Source organism: Mustela putorius, unplaced genomic scaffold, assembly GCF_011764305.1.
Source record: "Mustela putorius furo isolate JIRA1106 unplaced genomic scaffold, ASM1176430v1.1 tig00004007_pilon_pilon_pilon, whole genome shotgun sequence".
In the NCBI taxonomy this organism is placed as follows: domain Eukaryota; kingdom Metazoa; phylum Chordata; class Mammalia; order Carnivora; family Mustelidae; genus Mustela; species Mustela putorius.
The window spans coordinates 13,612,587-13,628,942 of record NW_025422145.1 but is presented as its reverse complement, the minus strand read 5'-3'; the positions used below and the strand labels follow the sequence as shown (position 1 = coordinate 13,628,942).

Genomic DNA, 16,356 nt, shown 5'->3' with positions numbered 1-16,356 from the left:
TGCCCCATTCCCAGCTGGGGCCCAGACTGCCCAGCTGGGTTCCTGCCTCAGTTTCCCTACTCAAACCTGCCAGCATGTGGTCCAGGCTCAGGGGTTCTCACATGTGACCAGGCCCTCCCCATGGGCCAAACTCCACTCCCAAACCTCTACAGGAGTCCTCAACCGCTGGCCAAGACTCCGAACCCCACAGGATCCAGTTAATTAGTGGGCTCCCCTGCCCCAGCTTCTGCTTCCTCCATGCCAGCTCTAGGGGCTGGCTCCATCTCGGTGATGCAACTAGATGGAGACCCAGAGATGCTGTGGGACATGAGTTCAGCCCGATCTGGGTGGGATATGCCAATTTCATTACTTAGGCGAGCTCCAGTCAGACCGGGAGGACACATCCTTCCTGAACATAAAGCAAGAAGGACTCAAGGCTGTGGGGTCCCTCCCTGGCTGCATCCAATACCTTTGCAGCTCGTCAACCCCTCCTCCCGCCCCCACCACCAAAGGCTCAGCAAAGTTGAGTAACAGTCAGACGAAAAAAACTAAATCTCAGGTTAAGGAGCCTGAACCACAGAGCCAGAAATTGGAGCAGCTTGGTTTCAAAATCAGACCTGGTCCCAATTGTGGGTTTTTTTCTACTGGAGCCAACCTCTGCTTGGGGACATCCCATAACCACCAGCCCTGCTTGGCTGCTACAGCCCTGAGTGTTCCCTGTAGAGACCCAAGGGAGCATCAGGGCACCAGCCTTCAGATGGAGGGCCCAGCCTGCCAGATGGGCCTGAGGGAGGAGGCGGCCAGACCCCCGCCCAGCACGTGGCACAGCCGCAGGAGCAGTCAGGGCCTGGATGCCGGCCGGGGACCCTGCTGGGTGGTCCCCCACGGGCTGCGTGGCTGAGCCGCCCCCTCCAGACCCCTCCCGCCGGCGCATTCCTGGCTCCCCGGCCCCTCCCCCGGTTCCCGGGCCTCCCAGCCCCCTCCCCCGCTGGCCCAGCCAGTGTCTGAATCTGCTTCTGATTCCGGCTCTGCCGACGAGGCCCCCTCCCCTCCCCTCCCTCCTTCCCCGGCCCGAGCAGCCCCGCCCCCGGCTGGGCCCAGGCTTGCGCCTACTGCGCCCCCCACCCCCTCCTGGCACAGCTTGCCCGCCCTCGCTACAGCCGGGAGGAGGCGGCGGCCCGGGCGCCCCAGGCCCCGCCCGCCCTCGGCCCTTCCCGGGAGGCCGGGAGACCTGCTCGACCCGGCCCTCGGTGGGTGAGTGCAGCGGCGGGCGACGGGTGGGGCCTCCGCGGGCGGAGGCGCAGGGAGCGGGGGCGACTCCTGTCAACGCTCCAGGCCCAGCGGGAGGACGCGCCAGCATCCCCGCTGTTGCGCTTGGCCCGGGGCGTGCCCGCGGCTGCTCCCACCTCTTGGCCCCGGCTGGGGCCGCCCGGGATTGCGCGGCATTGCGGGCCAGCGGGCAGAGCCTCGGATCCGAGCTCTTTCCCCCCGAGGGCAGCGGCGTGGGGCCCGGCGGGTTGGCTGATTCACCGCGGCTCCGGCCATGCCTGGCTGGCCCTGGGGGCTGCTGCTGACCGCTGGCACGCTTTCCGCCGCGCTGAGCCTGGGCCCGCCAGCGCCCGCCGACCCCTGCCATGACGACGGGGGCGCGCCCCGCGGCTGCGTGCCTGGCCTGGTGAACGCCGCCTTGGGCCGTGAGGTTCTGGCGTCCAGCACGTGCGGGCGGCCGGCCACGCGGGCCTGTGATGCCTCGGACCCGAGGCGGGCACACCCCGCCGCCCTCCTGACCTCAGCGGGGAGCACCACAAGCCCTGTGTGCTGGCGTTCGGATTCACTCACGCAGGTGCCCCACAATGTGACTCTCACGGTGCCCCTGGGCAAGGCTTTTGAGCTGGTGTTCGTGAGCTTGCGCTTCTGCTCTGCGCCCCCGGCCTCGGTGGCCCTGCTCAAGTCACAGGACCATGGCCGCAGCTGGGCGCCACTGGGCTTCTTCTCCTCCCGCTGTGGCCTGGACTACGGCCGCCTACCTGCCTCTGCTGATGGCCCACCTGGCCCAGGGCCTGAAGCTCTGTGCTTCCCTGAGCCCCAGGTCCAGCCTGATGGTGGTGGCCTCCTGGCTTTCAGCGTGCAGGACGGAAGCCCACCAGGCCTGGATCTGGACAGCAGCCCAGTTCTCCAAGACTGGGTGACTGCCACAGACATTCAACTAGTGCTCACAAGGCCTGCCGTGCTGGGGGATGCCAGGGACTCCATGGCCATGGTCCCTTACTCCTACTCAGCTACTGAGCTCCAGGTGGGCGGGCGCTGCAAGTGCAATGGGCATGCCTCAAGGTGCCTGCTGGACACCCAGGGCCACCTGATCTGCGACTGCCAGCATGGCACCGAGGGCCCCGACTGCGGCCGCTGCAAGCCCTTCTACTGCGACAGGCCATGGCAGCGGGCCACGGCCCGGGAAGCCCACGCCTGCCTTGGTGAGGCCTTGGAGGGTGGCCTGGGGATCCTGGACCAGGCCAGCCTGCCCCTGACCCATCCCTTCCTGCAGCTTGCTCCTGCAATGGCCATGCCCGCCGCTGCCGCTTCAACATGGAGCTGTACCGACTGTCCGGCCGTCGCAGCGGCGGCGTCTGTCTCAACTGCCGACACAATACCGCAGGCCGTCACTGCCACTACTGCCGGGAAGGCTTTTATCGCGACCCTGGGCGTGCCCTGAGTGACCGCCGTGCTTGCAGGGGTGAGCCTGCCACCAGCTACCTGCATATCTTCGCCTTGTTTCCTGCATCCCCACATGGGCTTCTAACCATCCTGTCTCTGTCCTCAGCATGTGACTGTCACCCTGTTGGTGCCGCTGGCAAAACCTGCAACCAGACCACAGGCCAGTGTCCCTGCAAGGACGGCGTCACCGGCCTCACCTGTAATCGCTGCGCCCCTGGCTTCCAGCAGAGCCGCTCTCCAGTGGCCCCCTGTGTTAGTGAGTGATCTTGCCCTCCTTCTGCCTCCTCAGCTGAGTCCACCCACGCCAGCTCCCTGCTGGTACCGGCTTGTCCCCTGAGCCCTCCCTGCACATGGTCCCTCTTCAGTGTAGGCCGTTCTTTCATCCTGTTCGCAGAGATTCCTGCCCCTGGACCCACTGAGGAGAGCAGCCCTGTGGAGCCCCAGGGTGAGTGGACCCAGAACAAGGTCCCAGATTGGTATGCGTGGGGGAAGGCTTTGGGTTCAAGGAGGGGAGGAGGAAAGGGTGGGGTAGGGAGGTGGGGATTCTGTGCCAGCCTCCACACCCCCTCCAGACTGCGACTTGCACTGCAAACCAGCCCGGGGCAGTTACCGCATCAGCTTGAAGAAGTTCTGCAGGAAGGACTATGGTAGGCTCCTGCCTTCACCCTCTCGCCTTGCTCTTTTCCCTCCCTGGGCCTCCCACTATCGCTGCTCCCGCCTTGTCAGCTCCCGGTGGCCTCTAGATGCACACCCCCACCCCAGCGCTTAGTGCCCGCCATCCCGTTCCGTCCCTTTCGCGCTCCCCCTTCGCCGCACCGCTAGCGCGCGGTGTTCCTCCGCACGACCCGCCCCCTCACGGCTACTCCCCCACTTGACCCCACCCCCTCTCGCCCTCCCCGCAGCGGTGCAGGTGGCGGTGAGCGCGCGCGGCGAGGCGCGCGGCTCGTGGACGCGCTTCCCGGTGGCCGTGCTTGCAGTGTTCCGGAGCGGCGAGGAGCGCGCGAGGCGGGGGAGCAGCGCGCTGTGGGTGCCCGCGCGGGACGCGGCCTGCGGCTGCCCGCGCCTGCTGCCGGGGCGCCGCTACCTGCTGCTCGGCGGCGGGCCAGGGACCGCGGTCGGGGGCCGAGGGCCCGGGCTCAGCGCCACCCGAGGGAGCCTCGTGCTGCCCTGGCGCGATGCGTGGACGCGGCGCCTGCGGAGGCTGCAGCGGCGTGAGCGGCGGGGTCGCTGCGGGACGGCCTGAGCCCGAAGCGCGGGCGGGGCGCTGCCTCCACATCGAGGCGCACGTTCATCCACTGCATCCGCCCGCAGAGGAGTCTTTGCTGGCGTCGCGCGCGTCGCCATCTAGGCCCTCCCCCGACCGTGCCCAGCGACTCCCCAGCCACGCGCCCATGCCTGCGAGGGCTGTGACGGACGCAGCGACACCCCACCCCGACAGAGAGGGATGTGATGGCCCCAGAGAGCTGCTTCGAGGCTCCATTAGGCAGCTGCCATCCCATCCTCGCATTATCTTCCCCCTCCAAGAGACACTGCGATCGTCTCTGAAGGCTGGGAGCCCCCCGGGGGGCCGAACTACACTTCGAGGCTCTGCGAACACCCTAAGGGCCGCTGAGACTCCCCCACCAGCGATGCAGTGACCCCTCAGAGCGCATTCTCAACTTTCCAAAAGGCACCGTGACCCTCTCCCAACAGATACGAACCCACTTGTGATGCCAGGACCCACCTAAGGTCTGAAAACTCCCCAAGGGCTGTGGGGGCTTCAACCCTCACGGACTCTATCTCCACATACGCCCGTGGATCCCCGCGGGGCTCGGGGGCACCGGCTCCCCCGCCCCCTGCCGGGACCCGCAGAGGGCGCTGTGACTCCTCCCCCAGCGAGGACGACCGCCTCCGGTCCTCGTCTGCCCGCCTGTCACCTCCGCCTGCCCTGCCTCTGCCGCTTGGGCGTCCGGGTCCCTGTCCCCGCTGCGTCTCTGCCTGAGTTTGGCCCCTTTCTTGGCCTGCTGTATCCCTGTCCTGTCTCCGTCCGGCTGTCTCTCTCGGCCTCGGACTCAGGGCTCCTCAGGTCAGGTCCCGCCCATAGGACCCCCTGCGCACCCTCTCCGCCTGCTCGGGACCGGACGTCGTGTCCATGCAGACGAGCGTTCCCCGGTCTACGCGTGACCCGGCGGGGCGGCGACTCTGGCTGGCCGCCCTCTCGGCTCCGGACGCCCCCAGCCTTGCCTTTGGCTGGACCTCGCATCCCCCGCCCACTCGGCTTGCGCCCCTCAGCATAGGGACCCGATTCTGGCCAACGCCGGCTCCCGCGGCCCGGCGGCAGGGCGCCAGCGCGCATGCCCAGAGCCCGCCGCGTCCGAGACCCGCGGGCGCCCGGGGTGGGCAGCCGGCGGCGCGTGCTCGACGGGGGCGGGGCCGCGTGCGCGCGTGCGCAGAAGGGCCCGCGCTCAGTCGCTCGGCCAGCTGAGGAGAAGCGGCGCGGCGCGGCGGGCGGAGGTGGGTGCGCGGTCGGCTCGGCGGGCGGGGGGCGTGACGGCCCGGCGCGGGGCCAGGTCGCCGGCTGTCAGCGCGGCGGGGGCGTGCTGAGGGAGGGGACGTGGGGCAGGGCTGCGGGGCCTCCGTCCAAGGCGAGGCGCTGGGGCCGGCCGTGGCGCGGGTAGGGGTCCGGACCCCGTGCGCCCGGGGCCCGCGGCCGTCCGCCTAGCCCTGCCCGCCCTCCACGGGCTGGGCCCCGCGGACCGAGCGCCGGGCGCGAGGGGCTCAGGGCAGGGGCCCATCTCAGCCCCGCCCGACGCCCACCGCGGGGGCAGGGCCTACGCCCCCCCTTCCCCCCACCAGCCGAGGTCCGCGGTCGGCCCAGAGCAAAGCGTCGGAAAGAGCTGTTCCTGTGTCACTCTTTTCTTGGGGCACTTTCCGGTTCTGCGGGGTAGGAAATCCTCTCCTGGACTCGAAATTGCAACAGATTCTCTGATAACGTTCTGCCCTTGAAGACCTGCAACTGCTCTCCTCTGGGCCCTCTGCTTGCCCCAGGATGACCCGCCCGCCCACCTGCCGCCCAGGTACCTGTCTGCCCAGCCTCGGAGCCCTTGGCCTGGCTGCTGTGCCAGGCGGCAGCCATCCTCCAGGCCTTGCCTGCGGAAGGGAGCGTTTCGTCAGGGCCCCTGGCGCTGTGCTTTTCGAGCCTGGAGTAGGCATAGCTGGAGGTTGGGCATAGGCTGCACCCGGTGCGGGTTTTCTTTGGGCCCCGGTGCTGGTGGCCTGGCTATAGGTTTTCATTGATGACCTCACTCCATACAGGGACAGACGCTGTGGGGTTCCTGGAGTGCCACTGGCTGGACTGACATTAAAGGCCAAAGGTTGTCTAAGAGCCACCTGGGCTATGGGGAGGCCCAAGTAGTCTGAAGATAGCAGTGTGCACGGGAGCCACAGGCCTGGTGGCCAATGGCTCTGTGGTGGTGATGCTGGCATTCTGGTGTTTGCCCATTTTCTTATTCCTAGTCAGGAGTCTGTCTGCCTTTCTGGGGTCAATAGGGGCACTCGAAGCTGGTTTTCATTATTTCGATGTATATTTGGTCAGCTGTCAGAGGGTGAATTACAAAAAACAAAAAACACCCCCTCTGCCCCCCCAAACCCCATTATTCCACAGATGTAGCTGTTTCCTCCACTTGAGGATGAGGGCTTGCACCAGACCCCTGTAACTGTTTGCTTAATTGTCTTGGAGCCAAGCATGCAGGTCCTCTTCATTTGAAGGGGTACAGGCTTTGAGAAGCAAACCTAAGTAAGAAAAGTTCAGGGAATCTCACGAAGGTTTTGCACTTAGCCCTAGCCGGGGGTGCAGCCCCTCACACACTTCTTTTGCTCTGAAGCTTGGTCCTCGACTAATCTTCTCAGCCCTCGGATTAAGTCTTTACGTGAAGCACTTATCGGGTGCAAGTGGTCTGTTTGGAAGCTTGTCTCTCCCTGTGAACAGGGTGAGAGCCACGTCACATTCATCTTTGCTCCCTTATTATTGTCTGGCATGGAGTGGGCAGGCGGGTATCTCTGAACAGCTGTTGACATGAACCAAGGTCCTGAAGCTAGCGCAGTAATTCCCGTCTGGGTTAAGGGTGACCTTCGGGGAACGTAGACGTCACCTGGACAGGCTTCTCATAACAGTAATAAAATTCACCCCCGAGTCTGCAGGTTCACCTGCAGGTGGGCCCTGGCGCACCTGCCAGGACCGTCCAGCAGGCCAAGTGACCTTGGGTACACCATGTTGCTCCTAATTCCAGTTGTGGTCTGAGCCAACCTCAGAAGACATATTTGAGTGTTTGCTTTTAGATGGTTTCTGGTATGAAGTACATAAGAACAACAAAGCAGGTTATAAAAAAGCACTTAACATTTACCCTGTTCAATGTTTTACCCGTTGAAGCATACCTTTCCTGTTATGACAACTCTGTCCGTGGAAGAAAGAAGCCCTTTTCCACTCAAAGCCACATTTTCAGTGGCTGTTGCAAGTGTCACTTTCCCAAATGGAGATAGTATCAGAGGGGGAAAAAAAACACCTAAGGCATTTTATTAAGAATCCACTTGAATTCTTTATTCGGTGCTTTTCATTATGCTTTTAACACAAATTTATCGAGATCCTACTGTCCTTGGTACAAGGAGGCCCTATGCGGGAGTCCGTGTGCCGGAGCTGGCCGCATGGGGAGGAGGGGACTGCTGTGTGGGGCTGGTGGTGGGGAGCAGTAGCCTCTGGCTGTGCAGAGGGGAGAGAGCAGTAGCCTCTGGCTGCCCTTCCGTAGGGATTCCTAGGAAGGACTTGAGCTAAATCTTCACAAAGAATAGATGTGGCGAGGCCGTGTGAGGGAAAGAGGCTTCTGGGCAAAGGGACCATGCGTGTGTGGAGAGAAAGGCCTAACGATCTCACACCCTGTAGTTGAAGGAAGGGCCTCAGGAGACTCCAGAGGTCAGGGAAAGTGAGGCTGGTGGCAGACTGGGAAAGAGGGTTTGAGTTCCAGGTTCAGGTTTGAACTTTACCCTGAGAGCGGTGGGAAGCAAGCCCCCAAAGGGTCTCGGGTTTGTGAGTGGCTGATATGATCGTCCTCTCAGTGGGGGACCAGGCAGCGGTAGCAGTGTTGGGTTGTGAAGGCCTGCACTGAGTCAGAAGCCGTTGAGGGGCCACAGAAGCCTCCCTAGCCAGATGTAGCCCCAGCGCAGAGGAAGGGTGCCGGGGGACAGAAAGGAGAGAGGGACCATGGGACAGGTGGCTGTAGGGAGGGGAAGGGCCAGGAAGAAGGGAGGCGTAAGGAACATTCCAAGAGTGGGTGACAGCAGTTGGCAGCCCCGTGCCACACACACACAGTGCTAGAAGGAAGCTGGTTTGGGGGAAGGTGACAACTTCCGGTTGGAGATGTTGAGCTGAAGGTCAGTAAGGCTTCCGGGTGGGAGGTGGGTGTACATTAGTCTAGAGTCAGGAAGAGCGTCCTGGGCTGGGGAGCGTTCGCGGGACTCCTTCCAGTGGTGCTGAAGCCGCAGGACTGGGGTGGGTCTCCCCAGGGCTGTGTATGGAGTAAGCAAGAGAAACCTGGAGGGATCTGAAGTTTTATGTCCGTATGGGAAGAGAGTGGGCAAGGTAATGGAAGTCTGATTCATAAGCCCTTGCCTGGGAGCCTGGGGGCAGGATCGTGGGGTTCTTCTTTGTCACAGGGCCCCAGTTTGTTGGTTAGAGTAAAGAGCGAAATGTAAGATCCTCAAGGTGCAAAATCAGATGATTGATGCCAGGGGCCTTCCTATCTCATGGCTTTATGTGCCTTTTGGGAAACCCAGATTGTCACTTATCTCAAAGGATCCCATTTCCCTGTAGACGAGGGGTTGGTCCCCTCAGAGCATTCTTAGTTAGATCTCTGAAAAAAGTGTTTTTCACACCCAGAAACCAATTCAAAGTTACAGAACTCTCGAGGCCCCCTTGCTGTACCTCTGGGACCCCAGTTTCTGTGTGGTACACCAGCATTAGCAGCAAGCAGGACTTGGGAAAGATTCTCGATGCTCTCTTGAGCAAGTGTGTGGTGCCCCTTCTGTCTTCTCCCACACCTGGGGGCTGAGGGGGAGAGGGTGGGGAAAGGCCCATGTTGCAAAAGGAGCCTCTCTCTGCCCTCAGGTGGCACAGGACCCCACAGGACTGGTCTGGCCTTCAGATAAGTGCACACTGGGCTGTTAGAAGTTATCTTTGTCTGTGAAGGAACGTGCTCCTCACTTAGGGCACCCGAGACAAGATCTCATTCTGTCCCATGGTGGTTATGTCCCCCCAGCTGACTGTGGGACCTTATCAGTCTCCCCTGGGTGTTGCACAAGGACCTGCTGGCAGGGGTCACATGGGAGCGGTCATGGTTTCTCCCTCCAGCCTCCCTTGCTGCTCTCCCTTTTTACAGGTGATCCGGAACATACTATATATGGCTTGGCCTGTTTCCCATAATCTGAAACTGTGTCTTCCTAGTGGTTACACAATTTTAATTGGGTACCACACACAGTGAGGGCTGTTGCTTACTGATGGGCGATTCTGTTACCAATAAAAGTCTTACTGTGTAGTATTTTAAATGTAGTTCTTACCTGCTCCCACTGAACGCTTCCCTCCCCATTCTGTCCCTTCAGCATTTCCTTGTATCATTTTGCCGGGGTTCTCTCTCTTCAGGAATTCCTTGTCCAGCAAGGATCATTCTAGCCTTTAAATCTTGGTAAAGCTGCCAGACTTAGAAAGACTCAAGTGTACACATTAATTCCTCCTGCCTCAGACAGCCTTCCCTGCCCTTTGGGGCTGTCCCTCCCCACGGCCCAGTACACGCCAGGTCTTGGTCTCAGATTCCTTTGGCTTCTGGGATCCCATGCAGCTGGACTGTATGACGTTTAGTCATCTGCGCTGTGGATGGTGGTCAGTGGCCTGTCCTCTTAAAGACTGTTGGGCTCACTGCCCCGAGTAGCTGTGCCCCCTGATTCCCTGTCCTGGGCCCAGGTTGTCACTTCTTCCTGGGCCAGGGCCTCCTTGTCCTGCAGGACCCAGCTGAGGCACCTGACACCCTGTGCTTTCCTCTCTGCGCACCTGCATCTCCGTTGGCATGGTCCATCCCTCCATGTCCCCATGGGCAGCGGCTCATGGAGAGCTTGTGTCTTTGTATCCAGCACTTGGTACCAGGTGCCAAGGAAGTGTTTTGAATGCCTATTAAAATGATTATGACTGCAAGACTCCCTCTCGCCCCAGCTTTGTTGTGAGGTCTAAAAATACTTGCTTGAGAACCTGCTCTGTGCCCAGCCTTCTGAGGCACACCTGTGACAGGCACCTTGCTTGGGATTCAGACTGGTTGGAATTCTGATGCTGCCGATGGGCGAGACCTCTTTTCCTGCTTCTCATTCTGTGTAGCTGGCTGATGTTTCCCGTGCCCTGAGGGTGTTTGCTCATACCTGCTCTTGGGAAGACCCTGTTTTGCTGGGAAGATCCAGATCCCGCATTAGCAGAACCCCATTCCAGCCTTAGCCCCTGCCTGTGGGCAGACCAGGCCAGACCAGGCTGGGGCAAATGTGTTTGACCCAACAGAGGTTCATAGGGGACTCTTTGGAGTGCCTAACAAGGACCTGTTCCAGGTCCTGTGCCCTAGGCTCAGGTGTCATTGGTAAGACCTGCATTTGAACTTCTGCCTGGAGACGGGCAGACAGGCCAGCCAGCTGTGCTGTGATTAATGCCTCGTTAATGGTTACACCCCTTGTCCCTGGCACGCGCCCTCCATCGTGTGCCACCAGCGAAGGCCACTATCCAGCTTCCCAGAACTGGCTGCCTGGTAGTCACTGTGGAGTTGCCAGTTGCCATTAATATTTGGAAAATCCCTGTGTTCTGCTTCAGGGTCGAGGCAGAGCACAGCCTGTACTCCGGTTATATGCAGACACCTGCTGGGAAGGTCACATGTATAGCACAGGTTGGCAAACGTTCCTGTTGTTACTATTTAGAATTAAATTTTCCTCTTGGGCTAAAGTGGTTTGGGATTTTTCTGCTCTCCATGTTGCTGTCTCTAGGTTCCTCCTTCCCGGGTACACTGGCTATGGCGGGAGGCCCCTGGATCAAAAATCATCATGTAGTGGAAGAGCTGGACCCCTAAGCCCATCCTCACACCAGCAGGCCCACACTTAAAGCTGTTTTTGCCCAAGGAGGGATCACATGCAGCAAGGGCACCCTCAGCCCTGCCTGGGAGGCCAGGAAAGGCAGGTGAAGGAGATTGCTTTGCTGCCGCCTCCACAGGAGTTGTCCCGTCCCCACACACCAGGACCAGATCCTGAAGGGAGGGGTCAAGGAAGGGTTTCCAGTGCAGCCCAGAGCTGCATTGGTCATGGGGAGTGCAGGGTGGTAAGCGTCACTCAAGAAAGCAGTTGGAGGTATAGGACCTGAGTTCACAAGAGGATCTTAGGCTGAGCAGAGCGTGGATCCCGTGAAAGCCACATTTAAAAGACTCGCGGGCCAATGGGAGCAGGAGAGGTGGGGCAGCTGAGGGGTCAGGAGGGTGGGAAGCGGGAGACCTTCGCAGAGGAGAGCTGAGAGCAGCAGGGTCACCCATGCGTGCTTCAGGGCGATAAGGACCCAAGGGTGTCTCAGCAAGGTGGGCACACCCACTCTGTCCACAAGCTTCACTGGGAGGGAAGGAAGAAGGAGCCACAGGGCCAGAGCAGCCCGTGGGTTCTTAGGGGACACTACAGCAGATGGGGTGCCCGAGAGGGGAGAGTCAGGGCCCCGGGGGAGATGCAGACTTAAGGGCAGAGCAGGAGGGCCACAGGTGGGTGTGGAGCTATCAGTTGGGATGCGGCTTCAGAGAGCTTGCTGGCCAGGGGGCTCTGAGGGCTTGGACCAGGGCAGCCTGATTTTTCCCCTCCAGCTGGTGTGCAGGTGCAGAGAAGTGTGCTGTGGGGCTGGCTTCACCTGTGGGTGTGCCTGGTGGCCCAGCGGGGAAGACCGGAGGGGCTTGACAGGCAGGTCTAGGGCGAGGAGGTGAAGCTAAGCGGGCCGCTGGGTAGGGGGAGGGGTGGGAAGAGGGAAGGGCATCATGAAAAGCCCTTGGATGGGGTCATGAGAGAGTGGGGTGCACATGACACCCATCTCTGGCACTTTTGGAGCTGACCAGGATGTGGATGAAGTGATAGAGATGTAAAGCTTCTAAAGCTGGGGAGTATCGAGCCAAGGCAGCCTGCTCTGCCCCCTCGTGCTCTGCAGTGATGGTTTTGAGCTGAGTTGGGGGGCCAGGAAACCAGGACCCTGGGCGGCAGGGTCTGAGGAGAGCCCAGACAGAGTGGGGCAAGGCCTGGGGAGAGCTGAGATAGAGGGGGACAGGGTCTGAGGAGAGCTCAGACAGAGGGGGACTGGGTTTGGGGAGAGCATAAACGGGGTGGCAGAGTCCTGGGAGAGGTCAGATAAAGGGGGACAGGGTCTGGGGACAGCCCAGATAGAGAGGGGCGGGTCCAGGGAGAGCTCAGATGGGGGGCGGGGTCCAGGGAGAGCTCAGCTAGAGGGGGATGGGGTCTGGGAACAGCCCAGATAGAGAAGGGCGGGTCCAGGGAGAGCTCAGATGGGGGGCGGGGTCCAGGGAGAGCTCAGCTAGAGGGGGATGGGGTCTGGGAACAGCCCAGATAGAGAGGGGCGGGTCCAGGGAGAGCTCAGATGGGGGGCGGGGTCCAGGGAGAGCTCAGCTAGAGGGGGATGGGGTCTGAGGAGAGCCAGGGTAGAGGGGTCAAGGTCCAGGGAGAGTTCAGGGGGCAGGGTCTGGGGAGAGCCCAGATAGAGGGGGCAGGTCTGGGGAGAATTCAGATAGAGGAGGCAGGGTCTGGGGAGAACTCAGAGGGAGACTGGGTGTGGGGAGAGCTGGGGGTCAGGGTCTGGGGAGAGCCCAGATAGAGGGGGGTGGGGGTCCAGGAGAGCTGTGGTAGAGGGTCAGGGTCTGGGGAGAGCCCACATAGAGGGGGAGCAGGGGCGGGGGAGAGCCCAGATAGAGGGGGCTGGGTCCAGGGGGGCCCCTGTGGTCTGGCCAGTAGGGTGAGGGCACATTCAGAGAGAGGATGAGGAAGTGGTGCTATGGATCGCAGGTTCCAGAGGCAGAAGAGTGGTGGGAGTGGGGGAGGTGGGTGAAAGCGGGCCAGCACAGTAAGAGAATGTGGGGGATCAGTGACTGTGGGCACCCTAGTCAGTGACACCATCACCACCACTGTCTGCACAAATGGAGTCCTCTTACAGCCCAGGGCTGAGATGGGGAGATGCATACCTGCCCCCTTCCCCCCCCACCGTGGGGGGGGCTGCAGCTTTTCCCCGTGGCCTCCAGCATATTCCTGCCAGTGGAATGGGGTGTTTTCCTGTTCTCCCCACAGATGGGTGGGAAGACTGGGCCTCGTGAGGTCCAATTTGACTCAGACTTGAGAAGAAGGTTCCAGAGTACTGGGAGAGGCTGGTCATCTCCTGCCTTGGAATGTGCCCTGCTCCAGGCCTATGGCCAGGCCCATCCCTGCCCCTTCCGTCTTGTAGACCAGATGGCCTCAGGGACCTGTCCCCACCCTCCACCTCTTTCCACTGTCCTCACCTGAAGCTCCACCAGCCATGTCTGCCATTCCTGACTTGCTAGCGCCCTTCAGGCTGCCCCCCGCCCCCCGCCCCCCGCCCCGCGGACCCTGTCTCATACCCAAATGCCCTGTGAGCTGAGCTCTCCCTTCCCACACGGGCTGTCTTCCCTGCTTGGCACACTGCCCAGTGGCCTCAGCCCCGAGCATCTCCGTGTCAGGCAGCAAACACGTCTTTCTCATGCACACACCTGAGGGAGGGCTGGAATGGGGCTGTGTCACCGCTGCATGCCAGTCTCTAGTTCCAAGCGGGTGTCGCGGGCTTCCTCGTGCTGTTGTCACCTGGCTTGACTGTAGGCTCTACCTTGAGAAAGACCCATGGCCTCTACAGCTGTGGGGCTCCCTAGAGACCAAGAAAGCCACGGATTCCACCACCTTAGAGGGGAGCAGCTCTGTCCACAGAAGTCTGTAGCCCCAAGGCCAGGCACGTCCCTGTCCCTCTGTCCTGCTGCACACGCACACCCGTGCCCAGGCACACACGCGTACATGCACACGCGCACACACACACCTACACGTGCGCCCACACACACACACACACGGCTGGGGCCGCCGCCTCCTTCCTGTCGGTTCTCTGTTTGCTAGTCCTGCTCCCTGAACAGATGGAGGATTGCTCAGAGCAGAGGAAATGCTGAGCCACAGCTGCCGACCCCAGCAGTACAGCTCCCCGGTCCTGTGCTCCGTGACTCAGGCCCAGCAGGCCCAGCTCTGGACCCAGTGCTGTTCCGCAGCTGGGGGTGGGGGTGGTGAGAATCCCTCTGCACACAGCTGCCCCTTGCCCGTTGGTGGCGACCAAGGCTGTGTGTATGCGCCTCCATGAGGCCGACCTGGTGGCTGACAAGTCTAGGAGCCGGCGTTGGCATCTGGGCGGGCCCTTGCCTCCAACCTGAGCAGCTCGGGCAGTAGCCCAAGAGGCACGTCTGGCATACCAGGCCTTCACGCTCCAGCCGGAGCACCCTGGCTGCTCTGCTGGCCCTGCCCCTGCCTTGGGTCAGATTCTCTGTTCCCTGCTTGGGTGTCTGCCCCCACCACTGGGTCACCTCGGCTGGTGGAACCTACCCCTGGGCAGTCTGTTTGCACCCCGTCTCCTCCATCCTCCCCTGCTGGCCCTACCCCACCCTCCCCGCACCTCTTCTCTGCACTCAGCCCTCCTTCCTCAGCCGCCAGTGGAACGTTCCTCACATGCCACCTTCTGCTTAGGCTCTCCTACTGATCCCGCTTGTGTGGGGCTGATCCAGCCTCCCAGGACAGCTGGCACACAAGGATGTCGGTCCCCTTCTGTCCCAGCTCTGGCCACTCCCCATCCACCTTAGCCTCCCTGCCTCTGCGTGCCCTCCTCTCTGCCCTCCCCACTCTGGCACCTGGCCTGCTCCCTGTCTCCGCACACTCAGCGCCCCTCCCGTCACCCCTTCTACTGGGCTCAGGTGGAACCAGTGCAGTGCCTTGGTGGCCCCTCAGGGCACAGAGGCTGTACCTCAGCAGAAGCCTGACAGACGAATAAAAGGGGCGGGGGAGGCCCGGCCTGGAAGGGGGGCACAGAGCCTGTGGTAGGTGGTTAAGATGGAGTCACCCAGGCTTCATGTGTGTGCCTGTTCTTGTCATAGGCACCTGGGTGGCTCATTTGGTTAAATGTCTGCCTTCAGCTCAGGTCATGATCCCGGGGTCCTGAGATCAAGTCCTGGGATTGAGTCCCGCGTCTGGCTCCCTGCTCAGCGGGGCGTCTGCTTCTCCTTCCTCTGCTTCCGCTTTCTCTCAAATAAATATAGTCTTAAAAAAAAAAAAGAAAGTGAGGCTCATAGGCAAGAGTTTGGGGAAATCATATTCCCCACTTAAGAGGTGAGAAATGCAGAGGTCGTGACTCCTTAGATGCTGGGCAGTGTTTGGGTACAACAGAGGGAAGCCAGCCCTGCACACATTGAGGAGAGTGCGTTGGGGGCGGGGGGCTGACTGTCCAGGTGTCCTGTGATCCCAAAGTGACTGGAGGTTTTGGGCACGGCAGGGGTCGCCATGAGCACCCCAGAGGCAGACAGACCTGGGGCGGTTGTCCCTGTGCTGTGGCACTCATGGGTACATCTCTGTGCTTGGTTTCCTCCTCTGTAAACTGGAGCCAGTCCCCATGCCCGTGACTTGTCCTCAGGATTAGGGGAGCTCGGACTGCAAGGCGGAGTCAGTTGGTGGCCAGCAGCCGAGGGCCCTGTGCTCTGCGGCCCTTGTGGACTGGGATGGGAGGGGTCCAGCTTGAACAGGGGCTGCTGGCTTGTTGTTCCTCATCTTCTCCTGCCCCACTGTCCCACAAGGAGGTCTTGTCCCTCCCACCTTTGTCTTCTTGCCTTGCTTCTTAGCCCAGCCAGTACCTTCTCTTCCTGTTGCCCTGGAGGACAGGGTTGGGGTTGATCTGAACTCACATGGGGTGTACCCAGCAAAAGTGTCTCCTCCTAGGAACTCCCTCCCCAGAAACAGCTGTCCTGGCCGGGGCCTGTGGGGAGGCCCCCCGCACCCCCCTCCCCCCGTGCATCGGAGTTCACCACAGCCTAATGTCAACTTGCCTTTGGCATACCCGGGACAGTGTACATGGCCAAAGGGCACAGTGGTCATCACGACAGGAAGGGGAGGTGGACCAAGCTGTCATCAGCATAGCAACATCACATTTGGGGGAAATAGGGGTCACTCATGTCCACTTAGAGTTCTGGGTTTTGTTTTAGAGTTTACTTAGAGTGAACAAGTACGGGGAGGGACAAAGGGAGAGAGAAACTCCAGAAGACTCCGTGGTGAGCTTAGAGCCTGATGTGGGGCTTGATCTCAAGACCCTGAGATCAAAACCTGAGCCGAAACTGAGAGTCAGATGCCCAACCGACTGCCCCACCCAGCGGCCCCCAAGTTCTCTTTTATTTTTTATTAAGAATAACTTGCTTCCTTTCTGTAGGTAGTCTGGACCCTCAAAACAGGCACGGCATTTGTGAGGATCACTGGAGATGGCTTACAGGGCTGGGGAAACAGGTCTGTCGAAGAGGCCCTTTGCAGCAACTGTCCCTAAAGAGCGAGCCAGGGTCTTGG

The 16,356-nt window shown here is 61.1% G+C and overlaps 1 protein-coding gene across 1 annotated transcript; it reads left to right on the top strand.

Moving 5' to 3' along the window:
- Nucleotides 1-1,241: 1,241 nt before the first annotated feature.
- On the top strand, nucleotides 1,242-3,955 carry NTN3 (netrin 3). The gene is made up of 6 exons (XM_004750669.3): nucleotides 1,242-2,450; nucleotides 2,522-2,710; nucleotides 2,798-2,947; nucleotides 3,086-3,136; nucleotides 3,264-3,338; nucleotides 3,594-3,955. The coding sequence occupies exons 1-6, from the start codon at nucleotides 1,523-1,525 to the stop codon at nucleotides 3,932-3,934; spliced, it is 1,734 nt and encodes a 577-aa protein (XP_004750726.1). The 5' UTR covers nucleotides 1,242-1,522; the 3' UTR covers nucleotides 3,935-3,955.
- The last annotated feature ends 12,401 nt before the right edge of the window (nucleotides 3,956-16,356 follow it).